The sequence below is a fragment of the Gossypium hirsutum genome, chromosome D09 (assembly GCF_007990345.1).
Source record: "Gossypium hirsutum isolate 1008001.06 chromosome D09, Gossypium_hirsutum_v2.1, whole genome shotgun sequence".
Lineage (NCBI taxonomy): Eukaryota > Viridiplantae > Streptophyta > Magnoliopsida > Malvales > Malvaceae > Gossypium > Gossypium hirsutum.
This window is the reverse complement of record NC_053445.1, coordinates 48,793,518-48,817,590: the sequence shown is the minus strand read 5'-3', so window position 1 is coordinate 48,817,590 and position 24,073 is coordinate 48,793,518. Positions and strand designations below refer to the sequence as shown.

The 24,073-nt window shown below is 32.9% G+C and overlaps 4 protein-coding genes across 36 annotated transcripts; all 4 read right to left on the bottom strand.

The window, feature by feature from the left end:
• Positions 1-812: 812 nt before the first annotated feature.
• Positions 813-1,731, bottom strand: LOC107890792 (uncharacterized). Its single transcript, XM_016815352.2, has one exon. It carries the CDS (start codon positions 1,460-1,462, stop codon positions 875-877), a length of 588 nt encoding a protein of 195 aa, XP_016670841.1. The 5' UTR covers positions 1,463-1,731; the 3' UTR covers positions 813-874.
• A 1,272-nt stretch (positions 1,732-3,003) lies between these two features.
• Positions 3,004-3,858, bottom strand: LOC107890794 (60S acidic ribosomal protein P1). The gene is made up of 3 exons (XM_016815353.2): positions 3,721-3,858; positions 3,533-3,627; positions 3,004-3,429 (listed from the first exon to the last, which is right to left on the bottom strand). The coding sequence occupies exons 2-3, from the start codon at positions 3,599-3,601 to the stop codon at positions 3,160-3,162; spliced, it is 339 nt and encodes a 112-aa protein (XP_016670842.1). The 5' UTR covers positions 3,602-3,627; positions 3,721-3,858; the 3' UTR covers positions 3,004-3,159.
• A 1,391-nt stretch (positions 3,859-5,249) lies between these two features.
• Positions 5,250-9,567, bottom strand: LOC107890791 (serine/arginine-rich splicing factor SR34A). 25 transcript variants are annotated; one of them, XM_041101142.1, is made up of 15 exons: positions 9,367-9,566; positions 8,953-9,013; positions 8,690-8,818; positions 8,203-8,325; positions 7,971-8,036; positions 7,813-7,887; positions 7,621-7,726; positions 7,481-7,527; positions 7,338-7,395; positions 6,852-6,901; positions 6,706-6,762; positions 6,129-6,196; positions 5,941-6,012; positions 5,781-5,835; positions 5,250-5,545 (listed from the first exon to the last, which is right to left on the bottom strand). In XM_041101142.1, exons 4-15 carry the CDS (start codon positions 8,287-8,289, stop codon positions 5,525-5,527), a joined length of 762 nt encoding a protein of 253 aa, XP_040957076.1. In that variant the 5' UTR covers positions 8,290-8,325; positions 8,690-8,818; positions 8,953-9,013; positions 9,367-9,566; the 3' UTR covers positions 5,250-5,524. The 25 variants fall into 25 exon arrangements, 24 of the variants coding, with proteins under 24 accessions (XP_040957076.1, XP_040957072.1, XP_040957081.1 ...); XM_041101138.1 differs by having other exon boundaries at positions 8,412-9,013; positions 9,315-9,566; XM_041101147.1 differs by having other exon boundaries at positions 5,941-6,009; positions 8,412-9,013; positions 9,315-9,566.
• Positions 9,568-16,096: 6,529 nt separating this feature from the next.
• LOC107890790 (uncharacterized) lies at positions 16,097-23,455 on the bottom strand. 9 transcript variants are annotated; one of them, XR_005918265.1, is made up of 16 exons: positions 22,943-23,444; positions 22,279-22,347; positions 21,967-22,197; positions 20,896-20,994; positions 20,728-20,783; positions 20,329-20,440; positions 19,619-19,798; positions 19,246-19,509; positions 18,681-18,881; positions 18,399-18,599; positions 18,192-18,317; positions 17,814-18,116; positions 17,616-17,714; positions 17,094-17,527; positions 16,732-16,999; positions 16,097-16,364 (listed from the first exon to the last, which is right to left on the bottom strand). XR_005918265.1 is itself a non-coding variant. In XM_041101129.1 (16 exons), the coding sequence occupies exons 1-15, from the start codon at positions 23,063-23,065 to the stop codon at positions 16,966-16,968; spliced, it is 2,514 nt and encodes an 837-aa protein (XP_040957063.1). In that variant the 5' UTR covers positions 23,066-23,455; the 3' UTR covers positions 16,097-16,364; positions 16,945-16,965. The 9 variants fall into 9 exon arrangements, 8 of the variants coding, with proteins under 8 accessions (XP_040957063.1, XP_040957067.1, XP_040957065.1 ...); XM_041101129.1 differs by having other exon boundaries at positions 16,945-16,999; positions 22,279-22,329; positions 22,943-23,455; XM_041101133.1 differs by having other exon boundaries at positions 16,945-16,999; positions 18,681-18,764; positions 22,279-22,329; positions 22,943-23,455.
• Between the last annotated feature and the right edge of the window lie 618 nt (positions 23,456-24,073).

Here is a 24,073-nt window from a genome sequence, read left to right as displayed (position 1 = left end):
AATATATTTAATCTTTGCTCAAACTCGGCCGAGCTTACAATTTTACTCCAACCCTTTAATATTTACAAAAGGATTAGCTAAACTCATTTTAAGTATTTCCATATTATTTTTTAATTTTTTAAAAAATATTTATATTATTTTAATTTATTTGAATATTTTTTTATTTACTAAAATTTTTATATAATTATCTTAATATTATTTTAACGTAATTAAAATAATATTATATATTTAGTATAAATTTATTTTTTAATATGTTAAGGCTATAAAATTTATATTTTAAACGAATTTAATTTTTTATCCAAAACTTTTAAAGTTTTAAATGAACTTTCGAAACTGAACGAATTAAATAAAAAATCACACCATATGGATCAAGAAACAATATACTTGTACACATTGGCACGACAAGCAACAATCATTTGACCATAAGTTACTTTTTATGCTTCTAAATTTTATATTTAAAAAGATTAAATATAACCCATGTATAGATTTAATGATTAAAATATTTATAATTCTAAGTGTAATTTAAATTCGAGTCACTTGATATATAAGTAACTTTAAAGTTTAAGCAATGACATCTCCTTTATTGATCAGATTTATATCTTTACTAATTTTAAAGATAAACAATTTAGATAAATTCATATTTTTAGTATTTATTTAATAAGAAAATTGGTTTTTTTTTAAGTATTTAGAGATTTAATTGAATGGTCGATTCAAAATATCAAACCCGAAAATTGAAAATTTAAATGAATTTAACTTTTGAGATTTAAAAATATAATGATTGTTAAATATATAATGAAATTGACTCATCCGAATGAATAAAAAAATCATCATTTTATAATTTATATCAACAAATATACAACGAGCTGAAATCCTTTCAGTATGGAATAATTGTCTCGAAACAGTGAACGCCATCAAGCTCCGGCGCAAACCTCGGCCGTAAACGTTGTTTTTGCGGTGTCTTAACAACGGATGACGACGACGACGACGACGGCGGCGGCGATAAATTGTTAAACTCTGTTGTCTCTTTCTTGTTCCCTTCTGAACAAGAAACTTCATTGGGCTTCGCTTTTTCAATCGGAGTCGAAGTCGCCGTGTACTTCTTCTGGGTGTGAGAATCAAACAAAAGGGCCTCGAACGAACTGAACATAGACATCATCATCGTAAACAACAAAGGTATTGATGTGGGGGGAAAAGAAGAAGCGGCGATTTGGCAGTCAATAAGCTGTTTTGGAGTGTGAATTTGAAGGCTTTTTATTGAAGAAATTGCGATGTGAGGAAGAAAGGGGAGGGGGAATTTAAATGGCGGAAAAGGAAGATGAGAAGAAGAAGAAGAAGACATATGGGATAAGAAACAAAAAAACGAGAATGATCCAGAAGGACGGTGAGTCGTCGAAGTCCAGTCCACGCGGCGATGCGGAAAGCTAGGATTAAATTCGGGAGGGTTTTTTTTAGGACTAATCATGATTCTGTTGTCTGACGCGTACGTCAACGACGGATAGGTAATCTAAATCCTGATCGCTATTTTATTTTCAATCACATCGGTATTTACTTTTTTTTAGTGACCCCCATATTTGTTTTTCTTTCATTTTTATTTTATTTTACTTAATGAAATTATTATTATTTAGATTTAAATTTATTTTTTTTAAAAATGTAAAAAATCGTATCATTACATCAAATGGTATCACATATGTATTTATTATTATTGCAGATTAACATATTTTAATATATTTAATGATGATAAATATAGTTATTAAATTGATTTATCAGAGTGGAGGGTTCTGGAAGTTGGAATTTGAAACCTAGAAGTGACCAGAAACTACCGCAGTTAGCTAATATATGCATATGGTACGGACCCATACTTTATGTTATTATTACTACCGAAAGGAAAGCAAATGGATAAATTGTTATTTCCCAAAACTCCTGATCTCCAACATTACCAAATGTGTATAATGAAGCGAAAACCTTAACATTACCATACAGACATAGGCTTGTAACTCAGAGGTAAACATAAAGGCCCTGATCCATAAACTCTCAAAACATGTCACAACCCAAAGCGGTGGCTGCTATGAAGCAGTCAATTGAAACTTATCAACTTGCTGTCACTTGGTTTTTTAAGGAGATAGCTAATATTAGACAGGGTAGCAAGATGACTGCAGAAGGTCCAAGGAGATGCACCCCAACGGAAAGTTAAAATTTAGTGGTTGAATGGAGAAGAATAATGAATCAATGAGTGTAGGTTTTTTGCTTGAGAAAATTTGGAATGGTGCTAGAAAACGTTACTGCAGTGAAACCGATTATTGTTAGAATGGCACTGGCAAAGCTCAACCATCATGGAGTTGAACAATGCATTATATGGAGTAGGGACAAAGGCATTAAGAAAATTATTGAATCTGATAATGTTAGGATGTGCTGGTCAACACAAACTTTTGCCAAGGATATTCAGCAGATGAAATCCAACTTCATCAACTGAACCGGGATGAATGGATGGCATTCAGGCAGATGGTGGATAAGGGTGGCAGCTTTAAAGTAAATAGAAATAGCCTGTACACTATAACTTAATATTCAACCAAACTATAGACACCAATGGGCTCAGTTATCAAATACACTTAATGACTCCCGAGGATCATTCAAGCTGAAATGGGCTCATTGTGCATTGGATCCATATAGATACTCCAAACTCAAAATCCGGCAGTCATTGAAAACAACAATGTGAAAAAGGAGACATAACACAAAAATCAGAACCATTATCACAGTCCCAAGGCTGCAGTATATGTGCCCACTATTTTCAGAATGCTTCAGAATCATCAAAATATGTAAAAGAACGGCAAATACAAGGACCATAATACAAATGAAAGCATCAACATTAACCTACTTTGACATTACCATTGTCCTAAACAGCTTAATTACCAGCAAGATAAGTTACCATTCAACAGCAGTTTCATTACCCAGATAAAAATATTGAAACCTCATTGAAACAAAGAACAATTTCAATGGCAATATCAATTAAACCAAGTAAGATTAACCATGTAACTTCTTGAATCTCTGCAAAAGTTCTCAAAACCCAATACAAAAATTCAACTAATGTTTAAAACGAGTCCTAATTTTCCGCAATTTCAAACAACAAAACAAAAGAAAAATCCAAACTGGGAAGAATTGTGTCTAGTCAAACAAGCTGAATCCCATGTCATCATCACTCTCTTCCTTCTCTTCTTCCTTTTTCTCCTCAACAGCAGGGGCTGCCGCAGCAGCACCACCGCCAGCTGCACCAGAAGCAGCAGCAACGGCAACAGGGGCAGCACCACCACCGGAGCCAACGCTGGTGATGAGATCATCGACGTTGACTTTCTCGAGGAGCTTGGCGAAAAGGCTTGGCCAGTAAGATTCAACGCTCAAGTTCGCTGCCTTCACCAATGTAGCAATCTTCTCGGCCTACAAAATATTTCTCAAAACATAAACAAAACAGAAAAACATAAAGAAACAACGGAAATTAGTTACAAAAGGCAGGAAATGAAAATAAAACGTGGCGACGTACGGTGATTGAGATTCCATCGTCGTGGAGAATCAACGCGGCGTAAGTACAGGCGAGTTCACCGGTGGCCATTGTTCTCGAGATTTTCAACACTAAATCTACGAATCAATCATATAAACAAATATTATGCAGTCATTTAACCCAATAGAAACAAAAAAAAAATTGAGAGGAGAGAAAGAGAGGGAAACTACCTTGGCGCTAGGGTTTGGTATGCGTTGAGATCTCAGAGACTGGGGATTGAGAAGAAGGCTTAAATATATATGGAGTGATAATCCAGATCTTGAGAGGTCTAGGGTTTTTGGTTGAGACAGTCGGCCAATGGGCTTTGATTTCGTTTTGGATCAGTTTTTTTATTCAACTAATCATGGGCCAAATGGGCCTCGATTAAAATATTTTTAGATCTTTTCATCTAAAAATGTCATGTGTTGACACATTTTAATGGCCTTACTGTTTAGGTACCAAAATGTGATGGAATTGAAGTTTAAGTATCAATTAAGTCCAAAAAAAATGTATCAATTTGGTATAAGTGGCTAAATTTAAAGGGTAAGTATATATTAACCAATAATTTTTAACGAACAATGCAGTTAAAAGATGAGCTTAATTGATTTTGTAAATTTGTTCAATTGTGAGTGAGTTCAGTCAAGGATTTAATTGAATTTTTTTTTATTTTTTTCTTAGGCATTTTAGGGCTATAAGCTCTTTTTCAGCATTAAAATGTTGCAATTTAATGGAGAAAAAGGGGTCGTGGGTGTTCAGAATTTAGATTTGTATAATTCTTATAGCTTTTAATATATTTACTTATAATTTTTACAATTTAAATTTTCTTTAAGTTTATAATTTATCATTTAATAAAATTTGACAATTCTTTTAATGTGGCATTTGTGTTAGTTCTGGTATTTGAATTTGACAAACCATAAAACTTTTTTTATTTTCCTTTTGCAACACAGTGTTCAAGCTGCATATTATTATTAGTTTGTAACACAGATTGATTTTGAGGTTAAGAAGGGAAACACGTTTTTCGATCCCTTCTCTGCAGCTTTGGGTTTGGTTATCATATTTGGGATTTTGAATCCTCCTCAGCAAATTGCTCTAGTGCTTTTGGTTTGGCGAAGATAACAAGAGGTAAAGGGAGTTCCCTTTTCTCATCTTGGCATTCAACTACGAAAGGCTATGGTGATAATCACATTTTCATTGGCTAACGCTACCACGTGGACAAAATATACAAAGTAATATAATACCAAAGTGGGCAACAGAATGAAAATATAAATACCAAATTAAAAGAACATGCATATTTAAATCTAAAAATCTTAACTTTCATAATTCAAATAAGTATAATTATCCAACAAATAATTAAAACATAATAAATAGAAACACTTCAGCCATATCATAAATATAGAAAATACGTATAATTTTAAGGTGATCAAGTTATAAAGTAAAATACATAGAAGCACCGTTGATGTGCTGCTGGCTTAAGAAAATAACAAATGTTCTCTTATAAGTTTTAATGTATTAATACATATCAATCAATAAAAGTTGCATTATTAAAAGAATTAAAAATCTCCGGCGTTAGGGTTTAATCCTAGTTTTTTTATTTTAAAAAAAAATCCATTTACTAGTATAAGCAACTGGAAATTTTTTCATTAACCAAAATATATTCGGATTTTCTATAATATATAAATATTCGGTTTCATGCAGAATAGATATCACCAAGGAAGTGCAGTTTCGCGGTCGAAAACCATGAAAAGATGAATAAAATTTGAAACAAAGGAAAAAAAAGAGGTTACTATCAAAATGACAAAATGATCCAACTCGGTTCACCATCCAACAGTTCTATATAAATTCATGCAACATCACCACAAACTCCATTAATACCTACATTGTCTTCATAGACGGTACCCAGCAATACTCTTCTTAGATAGGATGCAATCAACTTTCCCCTTCTACTCAATTCAGCTAAGCCAAGCTGGATTTTGGACGTATATTGTTGTATGTGCATCAGTCGCTAACAGGTTGTGCCTGAAAATAAAACCGGTTGCATAAATAAGATTAAGAAGAGCACTCACAAACTTAGCCATCTGAAAAAGATCTAGATTACGTTTCCCCATATATGTTATTAATGCACTAGTTTGACTGTTAACCTCGTATATACCTTTATAAAAGCGCCACCAAGAGAAATCAACAATTTAGAGCGACAATGACAAAGACAGTCATGACCCATAGCATCAAATATCGGGAACCCAAACTAGCCTACCTTTTCAGGAGATCCTGACCTTGACCTTGACTTTGACCTTGATCTCGATCTTGCTCTGAATCAATGAATGAAAAATGGGAAAAACAAGGGAAGGGTTTCATAAAAGGTAAGAAAAACAGCAAAAATGAATAATAAAGCAAAGAAGGTAACGGCAGGTTACCTGGGTGACTTAACAGGGGAGGCAGATCTGGATTTAACTGGAGATTTGGTTGCGGACCGTTCCCTTGATCTACTGAATAAGAGAATGGGTGAGGAAAAGATGGGAGGTTTGACGTCCATTTAATTATTTTTTCTGAAGGAAAAAAAATGAAGAATACTGAAAAGAGAAGAAAAAGATAGGATTTGTACCTCCGATCTCTTCTAACGCTGCGGCTTCTACTTCGGCTCCTGGATGGACTGCTCTCATATCTCTTCACCTATCCAAATAGATGAACAAATAAACCCCAGAGGTTTATCAAAATAAGAATTGATTTTGAAAATTCCAGATTGTAGACAAAATAAAAGAACAAGCAATATGCACAATTAGTGTTACTGGATCCAAATATTCGAAATTGGGACAGTCACAATGCCAGAAATCCTTTGCAATTACAACTTAAGCGAATGTTCAGAAACAATAGGGTTCCTGGGAAAAATAGAGGGTATAGAATAATTACAGAAAAAGGAAATTTAGAGGGATGGCTGGACCACATTGATTCATGTTTTCACAACTTCAAGGTACAAGCATTAATCTCAGATGTGTGAACGTATAGATAGGAACTATAACTTTGTAACTATTAGAAGGTTTCATGGATCAAGCAACATAGATAATGGAATAGTCTTTGTTTATAAAATTCTTCAGGATTAGCACCATTTAACAGCTTATAAAGAACGACGAGAATGTAACAAGGTATATAAGTAACAGTAGAATAATGCATAGCCAGGTTACCCGAATATAAGCCCTTGCCCAAGGATTTCTAAACTCGGTGTCATCAAGTTTGCGGATCTGTACCATGTTAGAACACATCAGTTCAATTATAAAAGCTGAAGAAGCATAAATTCACGGCAAGCAAAAATTCTCTCTAAACCACTTACGGCATATTTCATGTCATCATAATTGGTATAATCAACAATACCAAAAGTTCCTGAATGAACAGAGAGAGATAACAAATGAAAACTCATTCAAAATCATGAAGGCCTAAGAACTTGGTCAATTCGTTGAAAAATCATGAAGACATAAGAACTATTTCAACCAATTCAAAACATGAAGAGAACTCATAAATCAGAATCAGATGCTCCCTACAGGCAGAAAAAGGGGAAGTGGCAGGAACAATTGATCTTTTAATTCTAAGCATCAGCCAGATTGAACATCAAAAACATCCATATAAGTGTGCCCTCATAAGGGGATAAGAATATGACATTGCAACATTCTAGAGCAAATTGAGATTGAAAAAGAAACAATTAGATGTGTGAATATCAAATTAAAAAAGAAAAACAAAAAGAAGAAACTGAGGGAGCAGCAGGGTTATAAAGTAAACTATGGACTGAAATGCTTCATTAATATGCATCCTTTGTTCGTACCATCACTGTCACGCGAAATTTCGGCAAAACACACATCACCAGCTTTTCGCATGTGATCCTGAGAAGAATATAGAAAATAGGTAAGAATTACAGAAGAACTAATAAAGTCTAAAAGCTTATTAGAGTTTTAAAAGTTCTTAAACCTTCAAATCTTGCCAGGAAGCAGAAGAGGGGAGCCCACGGACAATAACTGCAGGCTCAACAAAATGCAGACAACCATATCTTAGCACATATAAAACCAGATAGGTAAATTAGGAATACACAGTTCAAATACTAGATGGACCTCGATATTCAGAATGGCGTGAGACGCCAAATTTAGCTGCACCCCCTCCATATCCACCCCGACGATCACTTGAGGATTGTCCTCTACCACCATGAGCAAGCTCAACCTGCATCAATTACAATGAAAAGCAAATCAAGAAAAAAGTTGTATGTCAATAAACTACACATCAAAATAACAATAGCTTATTATTACCCTCAAACGACACCCATCAAAGTTGTAACCATCTCGACCCCTAATTGCGTCTTCAGCATCCCTTGAATTGTCAAACTATGAAACAAACACAAAGAGAAAGACATTGTTACAGTTTAGATACACATCCTCTGTGAAAACATAAAAGATGAGATATATACCTCAACAAAACAATAACATGGAGGGCGTGGAGGGATCTTCAATTCGATATCCAAAATACGACCATACTGTAAATGAGATACACGTGTTATAGAACAACACCAGTAATCAACCAAAAAGAAAATAGAATTTTCAATTACATTAACACTGCAGTCAATTAAAACACTTTAGGAAAATGTTATATCTGTCTCGTATGATAAAAAGAATTGGCAGAAAAGAAAATTTGCCGCCTACCTTGTAGAATAGATCTTCGACCTCCCATTCTCTGATATCAGAGGGTAGGTTCCCAACATAGATTGTGCGAGAGAAGCGACCACTCATTTTCAGTAATAGAAAAAAGTTAATAAAAATATCTCACTGCATGTGTAAAAATTGAACTAAATTAATAAAGAAAGAAAGTCCCGATTAAAATGTTAATTTAATTCTATCTACATAGACATCACATTGTCATCAACATCTACTCTGAAGATAAGGACAAAAGGTTATTGCAAAACCAAAAACCAGCAGTTCAAGAGAGCAATTCCTCAAACAGAGAGCTGTGCTCCACAAGCTCCATAGCTCATTTGCTCCAAAGATGCTCCACAAGGTATAACAATATTAGAAACTTAATTTGGTCTCCTCATCCTCCCATGAACATTTTGCCAGTGCTTCATAAGGAAGCAACAATCTCCAATCATAAAATGAAACAAAACCAGAAACTCCACCATGATTTTCCAACTACCTTCCTATACCCCTATATATGATTGCAAACTAAAAAGCATCAAGCTGACACCAAGTGAACAATTCCTCCAACAGAGAGCAGTGCTCCACAAGCTCCATTGCCCATTTGCTCCAAAGAAGCTCCGCAAAGCTATAACAAGATTCGAAACTTAATTAGCCCTCCTCATCCACCCATGAACATTTTGCAAGAGCTTCAAAAAGGGAGAAACTATCTCCAACTATTAGACAACCCAGAACCCAAGATTTCCACTCTGATTCTCTCACCCTTCCTATTTCCCCCTATGCATCATTGCAAAAGCTCTTAATTTGTCCAAGCGCTTGTCATCTATCATAAACAAAGCATACGTGTCACCAGTTGAGGTAAGATTGTCAGACACATTATTTCATTTTATCTCATTCACTCACTCTCTCTCTGATTCAACTACATTGAAGAAAAATTATCCCCGTGAAAATACATTGTTTTTCCTAGTTCCCCCCCCCCGCCCCCTCTCTTTTTAAATCCAACCCCTATTACAGAAAGTATTTTTAACATATTATTATAATAATAATAATATCAAAATTAAACGATAATCCCCAAAAGAAATCAAGATAGAAACGTAAGCAATGGGGAGATGAAGACATTGTACCAAAGAATTGAGAGGTAGGAAGGGTGGAGGGGACCCGACGAGAGTCAATTACCGGAGTAAAAGCAGAGGTTGGTTGAGCCTTCTTAGGCCAATCTAACTCAGCAAACTAGCTAGGGTTCGTTGCTCTTCGTCCAGCGAGAATCTCAATTCCAGTCTGCGGATCTTCCGGTTGGTCTATTTCGAAAGCTCTTGTTTTTTAGTTGGAGAGCATCGAACCGGACCTGATCCAACGAGGCCCAATTGCAGAATGCGGCTCCTACAATTTAAACGGGCAATTACATTTTATATGCTTCTAAATTAAAAATATATATTTTTATAGTTTCAGAAAAATAAATTATGAATTTTCAGTTTTGAAAGATTTTTCATATTTTTTGAATTTTAATTTTTTTTAGAATTATATTTTAAAAAATTATAAAAATATCAAACTGAATATGTAATTATAGTTCAAAGGTCAAATTAGATATTTTTTTTGTAAAAAAATTAGATATTAACCATTGAATTAATATATCATGTCATTAGTCCATTAAGAAGATACAGGTTGTTAATAGATAGGTGGCTAAAATATTATAACTCCATAATTTTAATAATTAAAATGTATTATTTAATAATTGAGTATTAAAAATAATTATTTTTATAATTTACCTTTAAATTTTTAATAATGCAAATTAATGAAGTTTTATACAATTACTAAAACCTCGTTACCTATAACTTGATAATATTGACTCTTATAAAATTATTAAAATTATCTCAAAAAGTATTGAAATCTCTTTAAAAAAGATATTCAATATTTTTTGGTTGAACTAACAGCTGTCCAAATTTTATTAAGGTGATGTGGTTTTGGGTAACTTAAGTATAATTTTTTTTATCATTAATCTCATTATAGGTTCTTATCATTGATACAATATATAGAATTATCCACAATCCATTTTCAACCCATAAATAAGAGGTAATATACTTCAAAGCACTCGAACCTACATCCTCCTACACTAAAAACAATATCAATACCAATCGAACTAAGTCTCAATCGACAAGTATAAAAAAATTTAATTTGATAATTCCTATAATTTAGATTTATTCTTTTATCTCTTATCTCTTAAATCTAATGAAATATTGATGTGAATCTTTTGTGCAGGTAGACACAAACTAGATTAATATTTATATTATTTTATTCTTCTTCTTTGACCCTAACTAGAGGTGTTCATGGGTCGGATCGGATCGAGTTAGATTCAAGTTGGGCCCAACTAAAATTTTAAGCCCATTTTCTAGGCCTGACCAAAAAAATGGGCATAAATTTTTACCCAAGCCCGTTCAGGCCGTATTAATTTTTTATATAATTTTTATATAATTTTTAAATATATATAATACATCAAAATATTAAAAATATCAAAATAAAAATTTCCCAACAAATTGAAAATAAATTTTAAAAACTATGTATACTTAAATAACACTAAGATGAAGATAGATGCAACTTAACAAGCAAATACTTCTAAAATAATAATAAAATTAACAAATGCCTCTAAAATAATAACAAAATTAACAATAAACAAGTTTTATACAATATCCAAGCAATAACAACATAATAGTAAAATTATAGCAAAATAGGGAGAAAATAACATTAAAAAAATAGCAGATTTTTTTTGTTATTTAGTGAATTTGGGCCGGACTGAGCCCATACAAAAAAGGCATTACTTGGGGCCCGACCCTTTTTTTGAACAGACCTTATTTTTTTTGTTCAAGCTCATTTTTTGAACTTATATTTTTACCAAAAGCCTCTCATATATTGGGCGGGCCTTTGAGCCGAACCGAGTAGCCCGATCCATGAACATGTCTAACTCTAACTAAAGCAATTTGGGCTAAAAGAAAAATCAAAACCTTAAACTTTCTTACGTTTATTTTCTTCCTTCTTTCTTTTCTTGACTTTGATCGCTGTACAAGTAAACCTTGTTTAATCCAATACGTGGTTTAAAAAAAGTGTTTAGGTTTTTTGTTGGTTATTTAATAAGTGATTTTACTTCTTTTTTCTGTTAAGTAACTCGTAACATTTACAAAGAATAAGTGATATAATTTTAAGATGACTTAAACAAAACATTTCTAAAGAACAAGAAACAATAGTATGACCATTTTTTTGAACCTACAAAAATAAGATAATCAATTTGTTCAAGAAGAAAATGATATCAAATTCCAAGGGCGCAACCATTTTATAAATTTCAGATGTGTGTGAGATTCAAAACCATTTGGGATCAAAATTAAAGGCTTCACATCCAAGGCAAAAAGGTGCTCTAAGCAGTTAAAAGCTCTTTAACAAAGTGCCATTGTACTAGTGTGACATGCATGGATCAAAGTTGATATTTTTAAAATATGAAAAAGCAGTCAATTTGCAATACTCAAGTATTTTCGAGTTGAATAATGTTTATATTGATTGAAGAGTTATCTTTTAACTTCATAATACACTTTGAAATTCTTTATTTTGAATTAGAGAGCTCAAATTATAATCATTTTAGTGAGAATTATGAGTTTTAAACTTTGATTTAATGCTTAAATCATACTGGTGCAATTTTAAAATCTAATTTTGATCATATATAAACCCAATAATATTTTTATTTACTATTATATTTTTGTAACACCCCCTACCCGTATCCGTTGTCGGAATAGGGCACGAGGCATTACCGGAGTTTACTGAAAATTTTCAATAATTCTGAATCATTTATTATTCATATTCTGAAAATAATCATAACGTCCCTCTATTGGGCTATCGAAGCCTAAAACATTTATTAGGAACCTACTGGGATTAAATCGGAATCATAGAGATTTTTTCGCAAAATCCTAAATATATATATAAATTTTATTTTTTTTATTTCCGAATTAGGTGCAGGGTTCATACGGGCATATCACATAACAAATCTTTTCATAAGAAATTGCATAACTGAAATATTTCCACACTTTCATAAGCTCAATTATATTTTCATCTAAGCACTTACCATTCCAATGCACCTCATAATTAAACATATTTCCATTCAACAATAATTTGGCATTTGCCTAAACTTCAAGCAACAACATTGGTTAGCGTACTTTAATATTGACAAACTTATTTTCTCGCCATGTCTCACTTAAATTTAACTCGTCTTAATACACATAATTTTCCTTGTATCAACGTATCAAAGATAGTCTCATATTTACATGTGATACATATCATTTTCTTGTTGTTTCTTCTTAAATATAAATTATTCAATTCATTATGACAATATTTCATGTACCATAATTTTTTTTATAATTTCAATGTATATTTATTCTAGTAACAGTTCATAATCTTGAATATGCATAATTATCAGGCAAGTTTTACATACATGTATTTTCCATGTCATATTTTAGTATATCAAATAATTATCATTTCTATGTATTTCAAGTTTAATTTCATAATTTTATTTACTTATCATTTTCTATTTTTATCCTATTGAATTTCTCGGAATTTCGATGGATTTTCAAGGGTACACTTTAGTGTACAAATTCGGGTCCGTCAATTCATATTCATGTGCGCACATTTTTCAATTCAGAGAGCACACTCCCGCGAACCTCATTTCTTACAGCGGGAATACCAGTCCAGGCTAAATCCCCTGCATGAGAGCACACTACCGCGAACCTCATTTCTTACCAGTCCAGGCTAAATCCCCTGCAACGACAATTACTCTAATGAGCTTGGATCTGAATTACTAGTCCAGGCTAAATTCAGACCCTAATTCGGATTACCCGTCTGGGCTAAATCCATTTTCCACATATTCTTCGGGAGGGCTATATCAAGATCACCCGTCTGGGCTAGATCCTTTTTACCGTCAATTCCTTTTCCGAGATCCATCAAATTTTCCTTCCATTCAACCGAGATTTTTTTCTTTTTATCAAATATATCAATGTTTCATCAATAACTTACATTTCAAGCACCTAAGAATATAATTCAAGTTACATGAACTTATCGGGCTAAATTGCAGAAATATCAAAATTCAGGGACATTTTGGTAATTTTTCATTCTTCTCGAATTTCCACCCAAATCTTGATCTAAATTAATATTTCATTCAATTTATTAATTTAAATGATAAAAAAAATTCATTTCATGCAATTTGGCCTTTTTAACATTTTTACAAAATTACCCTTAAAATTTTACTTTTATTCAATTTAGTCCCTGAACCTAAAATATGTAAATTAGCTATTTTAAAATAAACTCATATGAGCTAAATATTCACATATATTATTTTTCCTCCTCCTCCACTCCATTCCACATCCTTTATATATATATTACCACTATTTACTTGTTTACTCATAACAACTTGTTCACTTGAGTTATAGTCACTAAATTAATTATATCTTAAGCTACAGAACCCCGAATTGAGATCCGTAAATTTTATATGAAACTAGACTCACATATATTCTTATCATAAAATTTTAATAATTTTTGGTTTACCCAATAAATACAATTTATTCTTTAAAGTCATCCCTGTTCTGTTGTCTGACAGTTTTGACCATTCTTCACTAAAAATTAATTATCTCATTGTATAGGGTTCGGATGATGTTCTCGTTTGTTCCTTTTTAAAATATACTTATTAAGATTATAATCATATAAATTATAACTCATAATAATTTTTGTACAATTTTTAATGATTTTCCAAAGTCAGAACAGGGGAACCCGAATTCATTCTGACCTTGTCTCACAAAATTTATTATGTCTCATAATTTACAATTCCATTGATTACACCGTTTCTTCTATGAGAAACTAGACTCAATAATATTTAATTTCATATTTTTTTCATCCTCTAATTCAATTTTCATGATTTATGGTGATTTTTAAAAGTTAACCTACTGTTTCTGTCCAAAATTGTTTTAGTGCAAAATGTTGATTACTAAATTTATAACACCCTTATTCCATTTCTCTATAGTATTTCCCATCACTTTCTCTTATTTTTCTTCACTAACATATCAAGAACATAGAACCTTATATAATAAAACCCTACATTAACATCAATTTCATACTTTTTCAATAATATCAAACTCAAAAATATATTGAAATCTTGATGTTCTTACCTTGCTCTATTGATTTCAATCTTTAACTTGATTTTCTCTCTCCTCCAGCCTCTATTTCTTGAATCTAACTTGATATTCTAGCTCCCCATAGTCTCCTTATCAATTTTCTCTCTTGGTGGCTATGGAAATTTCTTTGAATTCTCAGTGAAAATGGTGAATTTTTGGTGTGAGGACCAAATTGTAAAGAAAGAAAAACTTTCTTTCTTTCTCTCTTCTTCTCACGTTGATGCATGGAAAAATGCTGTGATGATGGATTCCATCTTTTTTTCCACATATATATATACACTAAATAAAATAATAAAATATCATTAAGAAAAAAAATCAAATCAAAATATAATAAACTAATATTTATTTATTTAATCTAAAATATCTCCAACATCATCATTATTTTATATATTTCTCTCTCTTCTAATTGACCATTTTGCCCTTTAGATCTTCTAAAATTCCATCATTGAGTCATCACTTAATTTGGTAAAATTACAATTTGGTCCCTCATAATTTTTCATCTATTCAATTCGGTCCCAATTCATCCATTTTTCTTAGGTTCTAGATTATTCCACCCTTAAATATTTACACTATTGATCCTTCAAATTTTTTCATATTTACATTTTAACCCCTCAAATTTTGAGTATTTACTATTAGGTAACAAAATTGTTCTCACTTTTACAATTTAATCCTTTCTTGAATTAATATGTCATAATATACTTCTCAATGTTGTCATAACTCAAAATTCTCCTTTTTGTCACTTTATTTCCTTACTATATCAAAAATAATATCTTACTGTAAAAATTTTCGGGGTATTACAATTTTAAGGTTTACTTTTTACAAATTTTAGAATATTTTCTTAGATTATTTATTTTACAAGAATAGATCTTATAACAGTCTTTTTAGGAGCCTCATTCTTGAGGGTTTTCTTTGAAAAGCAAAATAAGGATTATGGTTTAAACTAAGTATTATTTCCCATAAAAAGAAGCATTAAAAGGGTTCAAAATGTTTTTCTTTTGGAAAATAAAATCATGATTTCAAGTTAAGGTTCACTCTATTATTTTTTCATCCAATGATATTTAATACAATGATCATTAACATTCAAATGTATAGAACCGTGAACTGGTGAATGATGATTAAACATGCATTAGATATTAATAGATAACGAGTGGAACCAAACCCCCCACTACAAACTCAATTTTCTTTTTCAAAAGAATAAAACAACAAATAATAATAAAATTTATAAAATTTTCAAAATTACTTTTACTTTTTTTTAAATTACCAAAATATCTAAGTTGAGTGATTTAGGTTATATATGAATAATTAAATTTAACCTCAATGCCTTGAAAAAACTAATTTTCTAAATAATGAACTTTGAAAAATAAACTTAAAAATATTTTTAAAATTTGTTGGCATGTTAATAATATGGATTTAGTTCTTGTGTTTTAAGTGCAGGTCAATAATTAAAAATGAATTATTAAATTAAAGGTTTATAATCCATTTGAAAGTTGAATCCAACTTACCCATCCAAGTTAAAAGATTTATATTTAATACTTGTATATTAAGAATAATAAATTAATATTATCCCTAAAATAGACGTATCAGTAACTGTACTTTCTAACCTAGATCTACAGTAAATCAACCGAGTTTGTTCTTTTTAAAGGTTTTCTTAGTTTATACTTGATCATTTGAATAGGCACAATAATCATTCTACATCCAAATATGGGGAGTCAAACATAAACTATAGGATATGAATATTTAAAAAAAAACCTGGAGCAACATAGGTTGAGCAGAAAAATCAGATCTACAGCTTGGAATAGGACAGGAACAGGCAGCAGTATAGTGTTATTCAACAATGGAGTGCCAAAAGGCTTAAAACAATTTAAATATTCAGCTTGTGTCCAAGATCAGTAGATACATTTTAACTACACAGCTGAATATGCTTGCAATCTCCATAATGCTTGATCCACAGCTGAATATTGCAGTTCGGCATATATCCTGCCAGAACAAAATTAAAATTGGTAAATCTCCAAATTATCAAGTTAAATGATGATACTACAAATTATATGAAATTCAAGTATGCTTTACTGAAACTATATTAATTCGTTAAGGTTAAGTTAATTGTTAACCTGATGATCTTGCCGTAAATACCTGATTAGCCCCATACAATTCTATAACTGCTCAGGGCAAAAACTATCTAATATCTCAGACAGGGTATGCTATATCTCACATATTCACCCAATCTCAGCAGAAAAGGAGAAACATATTATCTAATGCAATAGTGCAGAATCTCAGCACTTCATTATATTAATGCTTCAAACTTAGCTTGTTGCAAAATTAAAATTGCTCGTAAATGCTAAATTACTTGGACTCAAGTGTGAAAGTTGGATAGAGGCATGTTCAATTCCTTCTAAGTTCCTCCATGTATTTGGAAGATCATATGTCTATACTCATATCTTGAATGTATTGGATATCAGCATCAAACACAAGTATTTGAATAAAAATGAAGTCATAAGGTGAAAGACCAGTCGTAGAATAGGGAATGCAGGTATAGCACAATGGTTAAACAGTATCTCACAGTTGAGGTAAATGCACTTCACTATCTTCTTGAAGATAATGCAGCTCCGGTTGTCCTGCCATGTTACAGGACAATTAAACTCAATAAGCTTAAGCCACGAAAACGTCCACTGATAAATGACCTTCAGCTATCTGCAGGATTTTACATACCTGCTCTGCTGTTTCCCGACAACATTTGAATTAGACCTTCCATGTCCAGATGCCATGCTTTCAACACTAGTCACACTTGGATCTTTAGATTGGCTCAATATTTTTACATTGGAGAAACCTCTGGACACATCAACACAAATTCCATTGGGATGTTGATTTTGCATTACTAACTGCTGTCCATTAGAAGCATTTTTAGTGATGCCTGCATGCTCCTTGAAAAGGGCATTCTCTCTCACATGATAGGAATCAATTGATCGAAGCGCCTTCTTTAGCCGATTACGCTGTGCAATCGGTGTAACAGAAACAGAAGGCAAAAAGGAGTATGAAGATGGAGCTTCAGCAGCTGCAGCAACTTTAGCAATAGCTGCAGTTGCTGCTATCATCTCCTGTGCTCCCTCTTGAAGCCAAATATAGTCACCCTCAATTACAAATAACTGAAATCATATAGCAATCAGATTATGAAACCTTCAGAATGTATGATTCCCATGCCAACAAATATGTAAAAAGTTGCAAGAAACAAACCGTAGGGTGGCTAGCTACAAAGTCATCCAGTTTTCCGTACTTTTTCTTGTAATCATGCCAGTGCAATGGTGAAAGCATCTTCCCCAGCCTATTTGGCAACTGCAATTGATTGATACAAGTCAAACCCCATTTGGGCAGGGTTTAATACCATAGGAGCTAAGTTGGCTATTAAGAAAATTTATTTGCATATCAACTAACCGTTGAGCTGATTCGAATTCTGCCACCAGTTGGAATTGTGCGAACTATGCATGCTAACAATGATCTTTCATCAAGCAGAGCAGTCTCAGAAGTCTTAGCTGATATCAAGATATTAGTCTGCCCAGTTGAAACTGACTTCTCAGGCATAATAGCATTAGCACCATTGCTGGTCATTGTTCCCTTGAAATTAACAGAGTGCTCCGAAGAATCAGGAGGAGAAGGGCTCGCAGCAGTACTTGCTTCTTCTGCTGATAGAACTTGGTCCTCAAGCACATGGTTATTCATGTTCAGAATAATCAGTTCCTGTCCGGTTCAAATTTAAGTAAGAGATTAGATCTGAGATATCCAACCACTTGAAGACTAGTCAGATTAACAAACCTGGGATTCACAGCTCTGTTCACGAGTGCCTAATGTCAATGCGCCATGAAATTGTGAGGAAACCTGCTCCAAGCTTGGCTCAGGTTGGGGGTCCACAATGAAACTTAATTTAATTGAATCAAGGACCTGCAAAGAATGGGGCAAGTTACAAGAATAAATTATGACAATACTAAGCATCGTGAATAGAACCTTCTTGGTTTAAAGAACCTGTGCTTTCACAGCAGATGATGATATCAAAGAATTGATGTCTGGCCCTTGGCTAATATGATTAAGACGGTCTGGACTAATGGCTTGTTCATTGACAGACATTTTATATTCGTACTTTAAGTCTGACCTCACAAAGCTTTGATCAGTTTGGGATGGTGGAACTTGATTCTGTGCAGATAGCTGGAAATCCTCTGGTGAAATCTGAAAAATATGACGAAACACCCTTATATATAACAAAGAAAACCCTGTGAGAAAATTGACAATGCATTGGTTTGACCATACCTGTTGGTTCTGCCACTGTTGGGTGGATGAAATTGTTGGCATTGAGTACTGTCCAACTTGAGATGCCACAGAATGGGGAAAACCCTGTTGATGCATGACAAATGAATGCAAAGCAGTCACCTGCCCAGGTGGGAGGTATGTAGGCATCCCCAGTAGAGATGATGGAGCAATTGGAATACTAGGATTATGGTCATTGTGATGCTGATAGCAAAAACATTCATATAAAGGGAAAAACTAATAGAAAGTGTTATAAACAAGACAGTTTGAAACAAAATAATCGACTATTTATCAAATAATAGCTCAAACTTTACAACTAAAATATTCTAAAATGAGATTACTAGCTCGATCTCAAACCAAATATTAGATGGAGAGTGGAAAGAGATAGGGAGGGGAGCAGAAATCGTGACTTCAATAAATCTAAAGATACAGCTATATCATATTGTTCCAATGAAATATATAACCATATAAAAAGCATACACCTATAATCACCATATAGATGGTTATAAATATTAAACTTCCAATTAAAACACAATCTATGACACATCAGAAAAGCCAGCATTCTTACCTCAGTTGGCGAATTACCATCTGAAGTAAACGATTGAACACTGTTAGATGCACCATTCGAAATGACCCAAGCATTATTTGTTGAAACACTTCCATTGGAATCCACTTGGTTTCCATTATTTTTACCAAACTCAGATAAATCTTTTGATTTTGCTTGGGATGCATGTGATTCATCTGTGTAAGAACTGTTCCTCTCTCTTGCATCAGCCAGTTCAAATTGAAGCTGATGTATTGTTTGTAAATGAAGTCTCTCCATCTCCGCAAACTAAGACAACCATAAACACGGTCAATCTAAATTCACCAAAATTACATAAAATCTAATTTATTCAATGAAAGAGAGGAAGGTGTAAGCAAGAAACTAAAAGATCATCAACCTGTCTCTGACAGCCATGCCAGAGCTGGTTATATTGCTCTGTACGTTCTCGCAGTTCAGCCTGTAAAGAGTGGTTTGTACTTGACTGTAAAGCATCCATCTCCTGGACACTAGAAATCCAAGTTTGAACCTCCCTCAACTGTTCATCCTTATAAAGAATGGTTTCTTGAGCAGCTCTATACTGAAAAATAAGACTACCATTAGGAAATGCAGCTTGATGTCTTCTAGCAATCAACAATACAGGTAATTGTAATTGTTGCATGCTTCTTTTCGAACAGGAAAGAAAAACATCACTCTTGTAAATTAAGTTAATATGAAAATAAGTAATTCTATTTGTTCCATTCAGTGTTGAGTTCTTTTCAACCAGGGGGGATGATGGATAAGATTCTTCCAAGTTCAGGATTTAAATTATTAATGAACTCGTTTCTTTGGTTTATTTTATCAGTCTTTATTTGAGTTAGGTACACTTTACTTTCTCATGAACATAAAACCCGGTTTTACGGTAGGCCTATTATTTGGAGGTTAGGCTTCTACAATTAACATTCTTGACAATGAGAACTTTTACTTTCTACAATTGAGATTGCTACAATCATAGAGTATTGTTACTTAGGGTTACTTGTTCTACTTCACAGTGAAGCAGAATATTCACCCCTTAACCTCTGGGATTGAAAATTAAGAAAATGTGCATTAAAATCATGCAAATATAGGGACCTGTTCCTGCAACTCCATAAGCTGCCTCTCTTTCTCTTCAACGTGCTCCTGAAGATCATGAATCTGTTTCCGGTGTCGTGCTCTCTCAGCTTCTGAATGATCACGTTCTCTTCTGCGGAAAGAAAAAGAACAGGAACACATCTAAATTTAAGATAGTTCAAACCTAAGCAGCAAGTTTAATGTATTAAAAAATAGTCACCAACAACAGCGGTTGCTAATTACTAGTTCAGAGACAAATATACGCTAATATATTAAATCAACCCTAGAATAAGCTTAGAAACTTCCAATGGTGTTGGTGTCGCAGCAACTGGAATATAAATAAAACATTCACATCAATGGTACTGCTTTAAAGCTTATGTTTACAGCAAATAAAAAAGGACCAAAAAGACAAACACACACCTGAAAGTTGCCAGTTCCTTATTTTGCTCTCTTAGAAGGTCTTCCTTTGCCCATGCCTACCAATATAATACAAGGAGCACTAATTTAAACATGACTGATAAGACCACTCCTCATTTTGAAAGAAAAAGAGATCCTCCAAAGCAAAGCAGAATGAACAAATCAGCAGACCTCTTCTTTTTCAACTTTGATGGCATGTAGTTCTCTATCTTTCTCTTCCATCCTCCTTTTCAATTCATTTATAGTCTTCTCACTTTCATGGATTTGTTCCTAACACAAACAAAGTAAAAATCAGGTTGAAAGAGGCAAAAAGACAGCATCATCGTATAATTTACTTGTAGCATGCATAGTTATTAATATTGTATGACACTCAATATTTATCTTACAATATGACTTGATTACCTACAAAACTGATGCATATCTATACCGAAAAGTGGTTTTATTGTGAAATTTATCAATACACAAGCAAACCAGTTTGTATAATATGAAACATATGATAACTTCAATATACATATGGTAAATTTGGACCAGCGCCAATTAAATATGATCAAACTTCAGACCCAATTACGTAAAAATGCAATTTTAATAGTTTTAACCCCCCCCCCCAAGAAAAAAAATTTAAATATACTCTGAAATTTTTAAAATATAAAATATTAATGATAAAGTTGAGAATTTCAAAGATAATCATATCTTTATTTATGCCACATTTTCACTCAATCTTGTATATAAGTCTAGTACTTTAACTTTTTATTATTTTTATACGTATATATGTTGTGCATAAGTCTAGTACTTTGTAATAAGATTTAGATGTATAAGTTGTTTGAAATTGTTTACTATAACTTCAGAACAATACTCAATACCCAATTCTTGAAAATAAAATTTAGATTCACAATAAGTATTTCAATTTAACAACTATGGTAGCATGCTAAGAACAATTTCAAGTGTTGATGAATCTAACGGGTGTTTTAACGACCATTTCAAACAAGATATGTAGAATATGTAATATCGAAATAAAATAACAGTACATCTAGGATTCAACAATTTTATTTGTTCACTTACTTCAACAATCAATACATGACATACATTATCTTTATATCTTACACATGAACCTTAATTCTTTTTTTTTTCATAAATGAAAGATCATATAAAAATTTAAAGATGCAGCTAAAACTTGACTTATTTCTTTTCTCTGAAAGTTGAAGTTCAGAACAATAATACGACGAATCACATTCTAAAGCAAACCTCAAGCTTCGCAGTGGCATCGGCATGGGCCTCGATTTTAGCATCACAGCTGCTCTGCAAATCCAGGATCCTTGGTCTTGCAATTGCCTGAGCTCGGAGTTCAACCTCCATCCGTTGGAGCTCTTCTCTCTGTCTACTAACATTGTGAATCTGCTGCTGCAATATGTCATCACCCAAACTTCCATCAACCATAATTGGAAAAAAGTCAACATCAGCAGGCTCTCTTCCATGCTGCACCTCAATAAGATTTCAACCATGTTTACTTTTCATCGTTCTAAAAATATATTTTACTTTTAATACCAAGAAACTTACCTCATATATGGTTCTCTCATCAGATTGTTCCATCTTTGATCTTTCAAATTCCTGCATAGTGCAAGAAATCTGAATAAAAGAAATCATCAACAGCACTGGTCCAATAATAATAGCAATTATAACCTTTCACAGCTTAATCAGCATTTAATTGATGCTCAATTCCGCCCTTCAAGGCTTGAAATTTCTGACTCTACGGATAAAGCAAACACTTAAAACAGTTTAAACCAAATTCAGATTCCGAATTATTTAACCACCAATTAACCCTAACTTACTACCAAAGTAAACCATATAAAAATGGCATGATCCAAAAACCAAGCCCAAAATTATAAAAATGAGAAACTTGCGAGAAAAGGAGTAAAATGTGTACTAGCTAATGATGAATGATAATCAAAGGGTATGCCAGTAAAGAGAAAACAAATAAATAGAGCTAAAAGATAAGGAAAAAGAAACAGATAAACCCTAATTTTTTTGGTTCGTAGGGAACACTGAAGAATACCAAATACCAGTTGTTAAATTAAACTAGTGCAGGTATTTGTTCTTTTTTTTTCCAGTCTCAAAACAATTACGAATTTCATACTCGAAAGAGAATTTATCCAAATTTCAAAATTTTCTCAGAAACCAAATAAAACCGACAGCAAAAATTATCATGATTAGATGAATTCACCACTTCATCCCCGAGGTTCTGAACCACGTGAAGTTCGGAAACGGCACGCCACTCCTTCCGCGACGGAGATGTCATTGGCAGCGAACCACTCCGTCCGGCGGCGAAACTAGCCGCGGTGTCCATTGAATCAGAATGTCCGACACTGCTCCGACTCTTCCACTTCCTCTATCTTCGAAAAGCAGACCCAAAAGAAAAGGGGAAAAAGAAGGAGAAAAAAAGCTAGTAGTTTCCGATCATGAAATTAACCAAAACCCAAGAACTGAAGAAATTTACAAGGAGGAGCTAAAATGGTTAAAGGAAGACAAAATGGGGGAAGACGGGGTGGACGTTTAAGGATAGGAGGGTTTAAACGCCAATTGATAAGGGAAAGATGGTTGTTGAGTCTTTGTGAAATCTCGACCCAGTCTAGACTCCCGCCATTTATACGGCAACTCCATCAACAACATTATGATTCCATCACGCTTTTCCGGTGGCGCGTGTTCTCCACATCACTGGTTTAGTCAAGATCTTTTTGACTGAAGCTTTGAGCACACTTATGTAAGTAAGCGTCATGGACATGGAGGAGGCCCTTCAGCTTTGAGCTTAGTGGCCGAAACAGCCCATTGTCCTTGGAATTTTGGGCCTTCTTTTAACTATTACTTCTAAAACCAAAACCATAAACCGTATATTATTATTCATATAATATAATTGTGCTTTTTATATTATAATAGATAGAAAATTTCTTTTCATTCCGTAGAAAAACGCTAATGATTAACTTTTTCAAACTAAATTTTTATTCGTCGGTGACGGCTCCGATCTTCGGGTTAATTACTGGTCATGCTTTTTTTAATTATTCATAGTTTTATTTTGTTTTTAATTTTAATCTATATTATCATGGTTTTTATCGCAATTTCATAGTTTTATTTTATTTTGAGTATATGTAATATTTATCAATATAAGGGTGTCCCAAATCTATTAGGATCCGTTCTCGAAAGGTTTTTATTATAATAGATTATAATGATGGTGATAGATTTAATATGAGAATGATAAGTTATCTAAAACTTAACTTTCTGTGCATCACCGATGTAGTAGGTCTTTTGGGGCTTTTGGTGATTTTTTTTGGCTGATTAATGTTCATCATTAAGTTGATTT

What these genes read in the sequence shown, in the direction of transcription:
- LOC107890790 (XM_041101128.1), bottom strand. Translation starts at nt 23,065, where the DNA reads ATGGACACCGCGGCTAGTTTCGCCGCCGGACGGAGTGGTTCGCTGCCA. An exon ending in TTATGGAGTTGCAGGAACAG is followed by an intron (nt 19,799 to 20,328) that starts GTCCCTATATTT and finishes CTTATTTTTCAG; the next exon opens with TATAGAGCTGCTCAAGAAAC. An exon ending in AACAGTGGCAGAACCAACAG is followed by an intron (nt 18,600 to 18,680) that starts GTATGGTCAAAC and finishes CATATTTTTCAG; the next exon opens with ATTTCACCAGAGGATTTCCA.
- LOC107890791 (XM_016815350.2), bottom strand. Translation starts at nt 8,289, where the DNA reads ATGAGTGGTCGCTTCTCTCGCACAATCTATGTTGGGAACCTACCCTCT. An exon ending in CATGTTATTGTTTTGTTGAG is followed by an intron (nt 7,888 to 7,970) that starts GTATATATCTCA and finishes TTTGTTTCATAG; the next exon opens with TTTGACAATTCAAGGGATGC. An exon ending in ACGCCATTCTGAATATCGAG is followed by an intron (nt 7,528 to 7,620) that starts GTCCATCTAGTA and finishes TTGAGCCTGCAG; the next exon opens with TTATTGTCCGTGGGCTCCCC.
- LOC107890794 (XM_016815353.2), bottom strand. Translation starts at nt 3,601, where the DNA reads ATGGCCACCGGTGAACTCGCCTGTACTTACGCCGCGTTGATTCTCCAC. An exon ending in ACGATGGAATCTCAATCACC is followed by an intron (nt 3,430 to 3,532) that starts GTACGTCGCCAC and finishes AATATTTTGTAG; the next exon opens with GCCGAGAAGATTGCTACATT.
- LOC107890792 (XM_016815352.2), bottom strand. Translation starts at nt 1,462, where the DNA reads ATGATTAGTCCTAAAAAAAACCCTCCCGAATTTAATCCTAGCTTTCCG.